The sequence below is a fragment of the Nicotiana sylvestris genome, chromosome 7 (genome assembly GCF_000393655.2).
Source record: "Nicotiana sylvestris chromosome 7, ASM39365v2, whole genome shotgun sequence".
Classification (NCBI taxonomy): domain Eukaryota; kingdom Viridiplantae; phylum Streptophyta; class Magnoliopsida; order Solanales; family Solanaceae; genus Nicotiana; species Nicotiana sylvestris.
Window position 1 is genome coordinate 154,261,671 of NC_091063.1, and position 12,464 is coordinate 154,274,134.

The 12,464-nt window shown below is 32.5% G+C and overlaps 1 protein-coding gene across 8 annotated transcripts; it reads right to left on the reverse strand.

Moving 5' to 3' along the window:
• Positions 1 to 3,988: 3,988 nt before the first annotated feature.
• LOC104243865 (uncharacterized) lies at positions 3,989 to 12,224 on the reverse strand. Of its 8 annotated transcripts, none has more exons than XM_070150637.1 (7): positions 12,138 to 12,224; positions 10,431 to 10,667; positions 8,826 to 8,914; positions 8,505 to 8,533; positions 6,520 to 6,564; positions 4,940 to 4,998; positions 3,989 to 4,383 (listed from the first exon to the last, which is right to left on the reverse strand). In XM_070150637.1, exons 3-7 carry the CDS (start codon positions 8,845 to 8,847, stop codon positions 4,182 to 4,184), a joined length of 357 nt encoding a protein of 118 aa, XP_070006738.1. In that variant the 5' UTR covers positions 8,848 to 8,914; positions 10,431 to 10,667; positions 12,138 to 12,224; the 3' UTR covers positions 3,989 to 4,181. The 8 variants fall into 8 exon arrangements, 6 of the variants coding, with proteins under 6 accessions (XP_070006738.1, XP_070006737.1, XP_070006736.1 ...); XM_070150636.1 differs by having other exon boundaries at positions 12,011 to 12,216; XM_070150635.1 differs by having other exon boundaries at positions 10,431 to 12,216.
• Positions 12,225 to 12,464: the final 240 nt, after the last annotated feature.

Below are 12,464 nucleotides of genomic sequence, written 5' to 3' on the forward strand. Positions count from 1 at the left end.
CTATCCGCCTGAACTTCTTCACTCTACACCTAACTTCATGACACTAGCCTAAAGTTCATTATATTATTGTTAAAGAGGTTCAAATTTTTGTTTACTATACTCTTAGCTAGCGTTTGGCCATAAATTCCAAATTTGTTTTGAAAAATCTGATTTGGGTGAAGTTTGATTTGAAAATAAAAATGTGTTTGGACATACGTTTTCAAAACATATTTTCCAACTTTATTTTGGAAAAACATGTATATAATTCCCAAGTTTTAGGATTTTGGCCCAAAATCAGTAATTGGGGTGATTTTGGGATTTGGAATTTTGCCAAAATGTGGACAAAATTTATGGCCAAACATGAGTTTTGAAAATAAATCCTAAATTTATTTTGGCAAAACTCATGGCCAAATGGTGCCTAAGTTTTTCACCCAAAAACTGGTTTAGAACAATTTTTGGGAACTTCAAAAAAAATAAGTCAAATTATTTTTTAAAAAGACTGATCATATTCCATGAAAACATTGTTCTCAAATAAATTTTCAAAACAAGCCGTCAAGATATTGTTTAATCAAAAATCTAAGTTTTTGGTCAAAGCTAAAAAGAAATTCGGGTTACTGATAATCAGGAGACAAAAATAAAATACTTTTGAGAATGATGGTAAAAAAGCAAATAGATGTGTATTTCAATAAATTCTCAGTAGTATTCCGTGTCCTTACAAATGATGATACTTCTTCCTTTTATAGATAATTCTAGGTAAAGGAATGAAGCCTCAGCTTTAATGATATAATCATGAGTAATAAATGACATTAAATAAGCCGTTATACAATCATTCCTATTAAATACCAATTTTGTAACGTATCAAGTATTTAATAATGAATTTGGACTCCTTTCTGTCATCAGATCTTTGCCTTTAATGCCTTCTAATCCGTTGGCTGTAAATAATTTAAATTGGTACGAGACTCGTATCTATACGTCGTCTCGTGCCTATTTAAATTCTTCTTCCTGTGGCTGTCTCCATCCGTGCCTCTTAGTCAATTGCTGCGCTTTGACCATTTAACTAATTCACGTGTCATACCACATCATCTTTAATATAAACTCAGTTTTTTCCCAATACAGATATACGGCCAAAGATCCTAAAAGAAGTGACTACTAGAATATGCAGCAAAGGAAATTTTAGTAGTCATTTCCTTAGCAATTTCAGTCTTTACTTTGTTTTCTTTCGTTTCTTCTCTTTAAAAATCCAACAATTGATATAAGAGTTATATTTGTGGTTTTACAGAATTAGTTCATACTTACACATGTACCAAGAAAAAATTCACTCACTTAGGTCTCTTAGTTAGATGGCTATGATTACAGTAGTTGATTTTTTAAAGAGAAAAAAAAAAGGAAAAAAAAAAGTAAGACTAAAATTGCTAAGAGAAGTGACTACTGGAATATGATGCAAAGGAAATTCTACGTACTTCATTTGTGACTTATAGACATATATTTATAGCATCAAATTCCTAACTGAAAATAGAAAAATATGCTATTGATTTATTGAACACTCAAATTACAAAAAAGAGAAAATAACTCCTAAGACTAGGAATTACAATACTAAAAATCTGCTAAAATTGCATTAGAAATTTGCTTTGTTGTTTCAGTTTCTAACGCAAATAACTAACATGTCAGTTACCAATAAATCTTATGAATGCCATAACATTCAATTATACTATTATTAAATAAGTTGTAATAATATAATGATAAAATTAGCTGCGTTGCCCATTGTTTAGTTCGGCTATTAAAGTTTGACCATATTACAAATTGTATTGGCAAAGTAGCCATTTATTAATGCGAAAATAAAAGTTTGGGTAAAAATATCCTTATCTAAAATACGGAACAAATTTCAGTAACAATCACTGAACTTGAACTTTGAATATTTATAAGTTTAAAATTTAGCAATTGTTCCTAGAGTTTGAATTAGCTGTAGTTCTCAATTGTTGAAGTATATTATGAATTCAGAAACCGTGAATTGTTGCTGGATTTTCAATTAGTAAAGATTCAAAAACTAGTAATTTTTCTGAATTTTGTATTAAAAGGCTAAAAATTACTGAAGTATAAGGTGAATTCAAAAATTATTAATCGTTCCTGGATTTTCTTGTTTTTGCACTAGTAAAGGTTCAAAAATCAGTAATTTTTCCTGGATTTTGCATTAATAAAGGTTCGAAAATCAATACATTTTCCTAGATTTAATATTTAAAGGTTAAAAGTTACTGAAGTATAATGAGAATTCAAAAACGATAATTTTTTATTAGATTTTTCTATTTTGCAATAGTAAAGGTTCCAAAACCAAGAATCATTCATAGAATTTAGATGTTGTATCGGTAAAGGCTCACAATTTTTGGATTTTGGAAATTCCATCATAATTTACAGGGATTTCACTTGTCAAAGTTTCAAACTCCATTATTGATTATTGGAATTTTATTTCGTATTCTAGTTGGGGGCAAACACATCAATTTAATCGAACCAGTGGCTTCTTTGCTATTCCAATTTAAATATGACTAAGTTCTAATAACCGATCTAAAAAATAACTATTTACCAAGATCGTCCGGATATAATAAATAACATCTAAAGAATCAATACATGTGTTGGGGCATCTTGAATTATTCACTAGTATATAGAATATTGTTGTGTCCAGTGTTTTATAAGGTATTTTACGAGCAAGCCCTAGGGCAAAGTGTCGAAAACACATTGAGGCATACTGGCAGGGCATAAGTACCATAGGGCGTAAGCACTAACATTCCGGACGTTCGCCTAAGCGTAAGTCCCAACGTTTTGGGCATTCATTTGGGGCATACTCCCCGAGAGCTTTCCTAATTTTAAGCTAAAATTGCTTAATAATTTTTTAACTTAAATATTCAAAAGTTAACTCTATTAAATTTTAAAACTACAATTCTCAAAAGCTAAAGGTATTATTTATCATAATTTTATAATTTAATACAGAGTAACAAATACATTTTGCACCTTTATTTACAAAGTACAAATTACAAAGCAAATAGTTTTGTCCTCCAATTTTTACTCAGCTTTCATGCTTGCATTTTCCTTTTTTATGCTTCATTTTCTTCTCGTTTTTTTTTTTTTTTTGTGTGTATTCTCATTATTATTTTCAAGTTAGTTTTTGGTTTCAGAATTCATCTGATCGCTTTAGTTTAGATATTTATTTGATGACTCTATTTTGGCTATTTTTATTATATAATGAGTATTTGTGATTTGTTGTCTAGTTTTAAGTTTTTAAACAATAACTTAATATTATTGTTATTTTTATTCTTTGAACTATTAGGCATTAGAATATTATTTTTATAACTCTATATTCTATCATACAGGTATAATGCATCACTACAGTTTTTTACTTTTTTCAAGAAAAATATATTCTTTCGTACGTTTCACGCACATGTTAGCATGTTTATTATATATATATACACTAGACGCGGAAGCCCGTGCTAAGCACGGGCCCAACGTGTTAAATGTTGATCGAGAATGAGATGTACATGCAGTAAACAATGGCATAAGGAAACGGGTATTGTTTAGGGTAGCAATTAAGCACTTTAAGAACAATAAGAAATCATGTTAGCAGCTTGATTGGAAAAAAGGAAAAAGAAATTCATGTTTGCATTATTAGTCTTACAAATGAAACGGCTCGAGAAAGAAAAAGAAAATCATCACTTTTTTAAAAGAAAAATATAAGACACACAGAGTGTTTCTCCGAAAATTGCATGTAACAATATTTATGATCCCTATTGATGTTTCAACTCACCACTTAACCACCAACTCCAAATGAGTTAGGACCTGTATCATGTCATAATTAAAGCAGGAAATTACTATGCATGTATAAAGAAAAAAAAATAAAAATACACCATGTGAAAGGGGATGTATGAAGCATCATAGAGGAAGAATATAGAGAAGTATGTAAGAAGCAACATAGTTAAATTACTTATCTGAATTATTCAATGGTAGAAAATTCATTCAACAACTTTTTTCAAACAACCACCTTTTTTCATTTACCATGTTAATTATACAAACCAGGTCCATGGAGTTAAAAGGTTATGAATAGAAAAACAAAAATACGACAGCATTTCCAATTTCGACCACCACCTGCCTATACATGGTTCAAAAAAGGTAGTAATACTATTAGTTACTTGAATTTTGCCTTTAATGAAAAAGCTTGTTCAGCCAAAACGATAGAGAGTTGTGGAGAATGAGAGGAGGCTTTGGAATGCATCTTTGATAGGCTTCCACCACTTGTTTAGGCTGATTTCAGTTCTCTGAGAGAAACACATGAAAAAATAGGGTGCTCTGCTGCTTGCAAATAATGGCAAGCTACACTGCCTCAAGAAATAGTGCTTCACTCTTGGAAAAAGAGAGACATACCTGGGAATTTTGAGAAATTAGGCAACATTTGTGGAACACATAAAAAAATGAAAATGACAGCAGCAAAGTTATAAGTTCTTCAGCAATGAACAAGTTCGTTTACTCTAAATTTTCTTAGCCCTTTCGCCTAACTGTGGATGGACTCCACCACATAGGAGGCAAATATAATATAGGAAAACATAAATGGAATTTGCTAAAAGCACCAAATTTTGATACTCCTCATGTATAAGACTGCTTAAATAATCTGAAACTTGACTATCGAATTGAGATGCAGTGTAGAATTTAGCACTTTCTTAATTCCATAACTTGTTTGTCATAGCATAGGAATATAGTCTCGAAGTTCTGCTCATTCAGAGCCTCAATTAGAATTCAAGGAAAATCAATCATGGAAATCATAATTTTTAACAAATACTAAAAGTAATTGAGGTCAACTAACCAAAAATACTATGATTGAATAGTAAAAATATTTATGATGTATATATAGCAAAATTCTCTACGTGCAGTGAGAGGTTATAAGTGAAAAAAAGCAACAATTAAGTTTTGATTGTTAGTACACAGTTTTGTGGTACTTATTTTCCTTTCTGGGTATGAAAGAGGCAATGGGCATACCAAATCCTGCACAAATAACATATAAACATCATGTCAGCATCTTTCAACCATAGTTTTTTTATTTTTTTGTTAAATGAATCTTTCAGTTATAGTTCTCCATAATTGAACACAAAAGATGACCGCAACATTCAAATTTTAGAAGTTTTATCATTACAAACATAAATACCTAGCTAATTACAAGCTGATGCTGGAAAAAGATCAAAAGTACCAAGGCCAACAAAGAGAAGATCAGACAGTGAATCTACAATGCACCAGCAAGTGTAAAGGAAATAATAGGCACGGTTAAAAGTACTTCCAGGACCGGAGTATCCATATTCTTTTAGAATGGTATAATAACTCAATCATCGACCAGTATGCATTCCCCCTCAGATCTCCAAACTTTGAGACCTCTAAGAGAACTATGTCCTTTGAGGCAATGCTGGCTAAATTTGTGCATAATCAAAAAAGAATCAAAGGCAGCAATGGATGCACTTGAGCGCATGTTTTTGCCAACAAATTGCTCAATTATAACTGATTCTCTTTGAAGCCCATGAGTTTGTCAAATACAACAATTATCTTTACATCTTCAACACAGGCTTCCGAAGGCCATGAGGATGATGCTCATATTTCTTCCAAGAGTTGTGCTAAGACGATATCGGAGAACAATAAAATCATAGAGGCAACATTTAGAAAAGAGAAAAACCAGGCAAAAGACACAAATGGAACACGTGTCAACTACTAAGCTATTTTGAAGAGCACTGAAAATTCTTGATTCGCGCATCACAACTCTTATTATGAGAATCCATCCTATTTTCGAATTATTTTCGAATTAATTTTTATAGATGTTGCTGTCCTGCAGTAACGACCACTATAATAGAAGAAGCTATAATAATCACCAAACTAATTTTTCTGAACTATATAAAAGCACCAAAAGTATAGTTGGCAGCAAAGGAACGGGTTACTGCAGGTTCTATCTACTTCTGTTCATCATATTCACCAGTTCTTAACAACCACGACATCTGTAACAATAATCTACAGACCCTTAATTTGAAAAGAAAGTTGCTTTTGACCTCCGGTGTTTTCAATCATCTGCTGAGATTTCTCTTGAACATCCAAGACTAATTGGTCATTAAAGAACATAGATGATACTCTTATGTAATAAAATTAATAGCAGACACATGCAACTTGGTATCGTCTGTGAAAATGAGCAAATAAGTAGCATACATAAAGTTAGGAAGTTTTAAATAAACAAGGAAGTTTGTTGAACTTCATGTACTCTATTGATAAAGCAGACATTTTTAACCCTGATGCAGCATCTAACTGTCAGATTAAACTAAAAAAGAGAGCTCATATACTTGTAAGATAGTACTAACAAATAACAAACTTCCTGCATAACCCATTTTTTCGATCATTCCCTTTAAAACTTGACATAGTGTTGGTCTGGCCTGAAGAAGTCGACATTTGTCTTTTCAGTAATTGGATATTTATTTTGGAAAGCTTCCCTAAGAGACTGTCTCCTAGTTAAAAAATAAATGAATCTACACTTACAAATAATAATAAGTAGAAGCAGCCAAGTTCCATCTCCCATGCATGCTGAAAGAAACAACAAAAAGAACCAACAAAAAAAGGACAGATATCATATCTGATTCAAATGTCAAACATTTCCTAAAGTTTGAGGGAAAGACATTGTATCCGATTTCCAGTGGAAGGGTAAACTGTCTTTGTTTAGAATCACTTCCCTTCAACTTTCACTAATGAAAGTTCCTTGCAAAATCATCAAAATCGATTAAATTCACCCATGTAATTTCTAGTAGTCAACTAAAATCGGAAGAGGGTACCAAAATGCCTTTGTTGCTACAATTGATTAAGGTCCATCCAAGCTAACTAAACGGGTCTAGTTTTCTGTTTCAGTGAAATTTTGTTAGGAGAGTCTTCACTAATTACTCTACATGAAGCAAATACCCCTTTAAGCAAACTGACACAAGAAAGGAAGGATGTATGACATCCACAACGTCGTTATCTTTAAACCCCCCAAAATCAGAAACAAAAAAACATGCACCTAAGTATTTCTTTCCAAATATACATATCAAAATAATATGAAATTCCAAACATGCATGTACAAAATGTAGTAAAAATTATTCAAAAACAATAGAAAAATCAACATCGAACAAAAAATGGACATAATTTTCAAAGAAATTCAAAAGAGAAAGTCAGAACACGGGCCAAGAAAGAAAGAACAGGGGAGAAAACTTACCAGACTTAAAACACATTAGAGGCTAGAAGATTGTAGCAAACAGAATGTAAAATCAGAAAAAGTCAAAATGTATGAAAGAATTTTGAAAAAAAAAACCCAGAGGAATTTAAAAACTCACCTTGAACTGTTGAATAAGTAAGAAGGTTGGGGTGAACATTGAAAGAGAGAGAATTAGAGGGGTGAATAGATGGAAAAATATAGAAATACAGTGTATCTGAAATAGTGAAATCCATGTGGCTTGCTAAAGCAAAAAGTGTAATCCACGTGCTAATTCGCCAATAAGGTAGGCCCAAATATATAGTACCATTTACAGTGCCTTTTGTACAGCTAAAGAATGCAATGTTCGTACACCTAAACTGCCACTTCTAAATTATACTAGCAGGGCTTGCCCGTGCATCGCAACGGGCCCAATGGGAGCAATTTTTTTTCAAACATCTAACATTATGAATATTTTAGAACTATACTACAAACAATAGTTGATGCTTGTCACCTCAGATTACTACAAATAACCATCAGTTTTGCTTGCTTAAACATCTGGAAACAATGTTCTTTTTTTGGGCCGATATGCATTGTTCTTAAGTAAAACATAGCCTTGACATTACTGAAGCTAAGGTTCTCAACCACTTTGGTATTTCTGATAAAGTTCTCTGCGCAATTAGATCTCTTTCGACCTCACAACTTTTTCATTGGCAATTGGAATAGCAAGTGGATGAATGTGTTCATCCAGTATCATTAAAAAGTGATCTAACATATGTGGTGCCACAAATATGTATTCACGATCCAAAATGATCCTACTACCCCTATTATAACCAAAAATCTTATTAACTTCATTTTTACTGGTTCTTTGAAAGGCCAATATACAATGAATGTACACTAAAATACCACAAGCTTAGTAAATAGACTACCTAATTTTCAAATGAAAATACCACATATCATTACAATACCATATCATTCATCAAGCTAGTATTATTTTTTTTATCTTAAAGTAAAAGCTTACAAAAGAGATGTAAGGTGTAATCCGGTGCAAACAAAAAGCCTAGAGTAGCTAATGCTTATCTCAAGGTGATCTTTCTTCTCATATGAGAGGTACTAAAAAGAGAAGACATACAACTCATTTAACAGGTAACAATGTTGAGTTGTCATGGACCTTCTCTATATTTTACATTTAGGATGAGAAATATGGCAAGTGGACCAGGTTAACTCCTACAAAATCTGGAATATTCAAACGAAGAGAAACCATAAATTTCCAAAATGTTGAAAGATGAAAGAAGAGGCAAACCTGGAAAATCTTCTTGAGTGGCTCAAAACCTGCAAAAAAAAAAAGATAACGAGAAATTTAATGCTAATGTCTCCTATATTTACTGGGCAAAACAAATGTCGAGCATAAATTATAAAGAATTTGGATTAAAAGGTCTGCAGCTGCTTCATTATTTCTTCAGTTATAAACACCATTCTTTGTATCATTCTGGTCGATAAGAGCTTACCTTCTCTGCAACTCAACAATTTATCCAAGAAAAGATATTGACCCTTTTAAAATACTACCAAATATTCATAAGAACAAAAACAATACAAAACAGTAAGAAACGTGACTCCGTGTTACCTCCATTTACAACAAAGTTCATGACGTGGAAAACCTTTTGTATTATCCAATCACATTGGGGACTCTTAACTCAATTATGATATATGAATCTGCACAATAGCAATCAATTGAAAACTTACAAAGGTGAAGTTTCAGAAAGAGATAGTGACTGATATTACATCCGTGAACTATTATGATGATTTTCAGAACAGGTGTTCATCACCAATGTAGTACAAATACTATAATCAGCACACGCATAAGAAAGGATATGGTGAAATATTAATTACTGTCAATATAAAAATCTATTCCTAGGAGATTTCGTACAAGGACTAAAGAACATTCAAGAAGAGAGCTTATCGCACCAACAGATGATAGATTATACAATCTCCTTTGAGAAAGATTGGCCATCTTTTGCATCATACCAGCAAAAGAATCACTCATAAATATACAAAATCAATGCAAAAAAATGTGTATGTATATACATGGCCTCCACAAAAATATGAACTTCACAGACATTTACATAACTTTAGAAATCGCATTTAAATTTTTTTTTTTTTTATATATTGGCAAAGTTCACAAACTGGTGGTATATTATTAGTTATTTGACAAAGAATAATGCCTCGTTTCCTATTAACCCCTTAACATTAACTACATATTCAAGTTTCAAAAAGCTTTAATGTAAGAAATATAGAAAGTATATCTCTTTTGAATAATAAATTTTTGTCACCCGCAAACCAGCAGTTAGAGGAGTACCAAACTCTTCCATTTTGGTTGTGCAACTGACACACAGGACATAGCAACTTCCAAGTAGGTGCAAGAAATTATATCTACATGAGAGTTCGGAGATAGAATATAGCTATCAAATATTAGAAAATATTTTAGTGGCCAAATGACTCCAATAATATATTTGGGCAATTAAAAAGAGCAACTTATTGTAATATGATTGCTTGAATTTACTGAGCTTCCTTCTTCTTTCTTTATTATACTGTCACTTCAACCACAGTTTCTTGAAGGTTTCATGTAAGACGCTTCATAATATAGTTGTGAAATACTAAATAAATGATCAAATTATAGTTCGCTGCTTAGTTTCACGGGCAAGAAGCATGATATTTCAAGTTTGGCTTAAGAATTAAGATTGCTTGATAAATTAAATATAGAACTATGGGCAGTACTTAAAAGGAAAAACACCAAATCAGTTGATCTGCAGCCTTCCTCTGCACATGAAAAAAGACCTTACTGATTGATAATCACTTAGTACGTGCAATGGAGACATTATAAATTTGATATTAAAAAAGGGCATAATGAATGGAAAGCCACCTCTCTTGGTGCTTCATGATCATCCTTGTTTCATTCTGCTACCGGTATAAAAAGTACATGTTCAAAGTTCCAAAGATGTTGCAGAATCACTTGTCTAAAGGTCATGGCAAGTATATTTGTACACGTCGTGTTAGACAAAATTTCTGTAGTTATGATACTTATAAAGCTTTTGAGCTTTCTCCATAAACTCGCTGGTAAAAATTTTCAGAATGTCATATTTTAGACACACCACAACTATGTTTTATAATACATAATTCTAGAAGCAATAAACAAAATAGGCAACCAAATCAAAGAACGGGAAAAATTTACCATTGTTTTGGAGAATAGGCATTAAACTTTGCTTAAGTTTCGGTAATTTTCATTTCCACCGCCATGATATGTAAAAAAGCTAGATCCGTCAGTCTCATCTCATTTCAATCAAATAATGCTTTCCTCATATAAGCAGACTGAAAAACCAAATTTTGCCAACAGGGAGTCCTCAAAGGTAGAAGTACATAGTTGTCAGCATAAGGAGTGGCCCTGTTGCGGCTAATATTTTCAGTTCTCCTGTATAAAGGTATGAAATACATCATTAGATTATTTGTACAACTAAAAATGCTCCTTACAAGAACATGAGTGAGACCTAATAATAAGCCTCAAGGGACATTAAGTCACAGCTAGGTGCTAGGTCCAAGAAGCTTTTGCTATCAGGCTCCGTAGTTTATTGATTGGAAAATAGTATTGCTATCAAAAAACTCCATAGTTCCAAAACCAAGATACATTATCAAACGATTCTCACTGGTCATTTTATTAGACAGAGCTCTTACCAAAAACGAAGATCACATTCATTTTCTGAGATGTCTTGGGTCGTGCAAACCTTGAATAGTATTTTGAATCTCAATTTACTAATTGCAGTAATAACATAAACTACTTAAACTTAAGTTAAAATCATGGCAGAACGGTTCGCGCAAACCTTGAATAGTAATTTTTACATATGTGAGATGTAGCTAATTTGACGCATTCTTCAAACCAAATTCTGATTACTATAGAGATACATGCAACATGTACCCCAATTTAACATCACAAGCATGTAACTGCAGAATGCAGATTGTATATCACAAAAAAGATTTCTAGAGATGCATTTCGATCCCATGCAACCGTCCATAAACGGATTAGAAAGATAACTTTTCCGCTTCAGGTAAAAGCTAAGACAATTCACTTATCCCAGAGCTTGAAAACGACCTCGCAATGGAACCAAAAAATTATCAAGAGTGAAGAAAAATGCAAACTTCTAGATATTTCAATTATCTTAGTGATAACATGCGCAGATAAAACTGAAATAAAATTACAGGAATGAACACCCAAATGGGATATCAAGAGATTAGTAAACAAAGGTTGATAAGTGTTTACTTAAGAGAAGAAGGGCGCGGGAGGAGAGAAAGATGATAGATCTTCTTATTGGTGGAAATTCTTATTCTTTTTGTATACAGAAGGGAATTTTGTGAGCTATTCTAGACATGCATGAGCCCAGAAAATTGAGTCTACTAATGTGTTTAGTTGTAGAACAAAATTAAAGGGGGAAAAGGGAATAGTTGATTTAGACATATTATCGAAAACCTTTCGTGCGTCAAGGGTGCAAATTGGATACAATATAGGAAACTATCCAAAAGAGTAGAGAAACTCTCAAATACCTACCAAAATCCTATTATCAATAATCGGTGCATTAAAAGAAATGCAAGAATAGAGAAAACCCTCACCACAATTGAACAGAATAAAGCACATACCAGAGACAACTTCAAACTCTAATTGAGAAATTTGAAAAGGAAAAAGCTCATCTACAGATGCATGTGTGTGCAAAGTTTTCCTTTTAAAAAAAAGAGAAAGAGGGAAAAAATTCAAACGGATTTTACCAGAATGAGCAGAGCAGTAGTTGCAAATAAATGCAGGAAAACAGTCAAAAGCATAACAAATAATAGAGAACAAGCAGCTTGGATTCATTTAAGGCAAAAGAAACTCATCAAAGCAACCAGATGATACTTTGAGGGAGTGAAGCACATAATCGGAACTCCAATGTCTGAACTTGAGCGATAGAACATAAAATTAAGAGTTGAGCAGTGAAATTTGTCCATCTAAAGTGCATATATACGTGGTTTGCTCATATAAATTGCATTACACGCGTCACATGAAAGACAATAGGCCCAAATGACCAATTTAACCTTTAAAGTGAATATAATATCCATAGTACCCCTGTTCGTCCCCTATTCGTATGTCCCAACTGTCTCTTCTAAATATTAGTAACTAGAGAGTGGATGCCCATGCTGAGCATGGGCCCAACATCGACAGGAACTCAGGGTCAATTGGTTT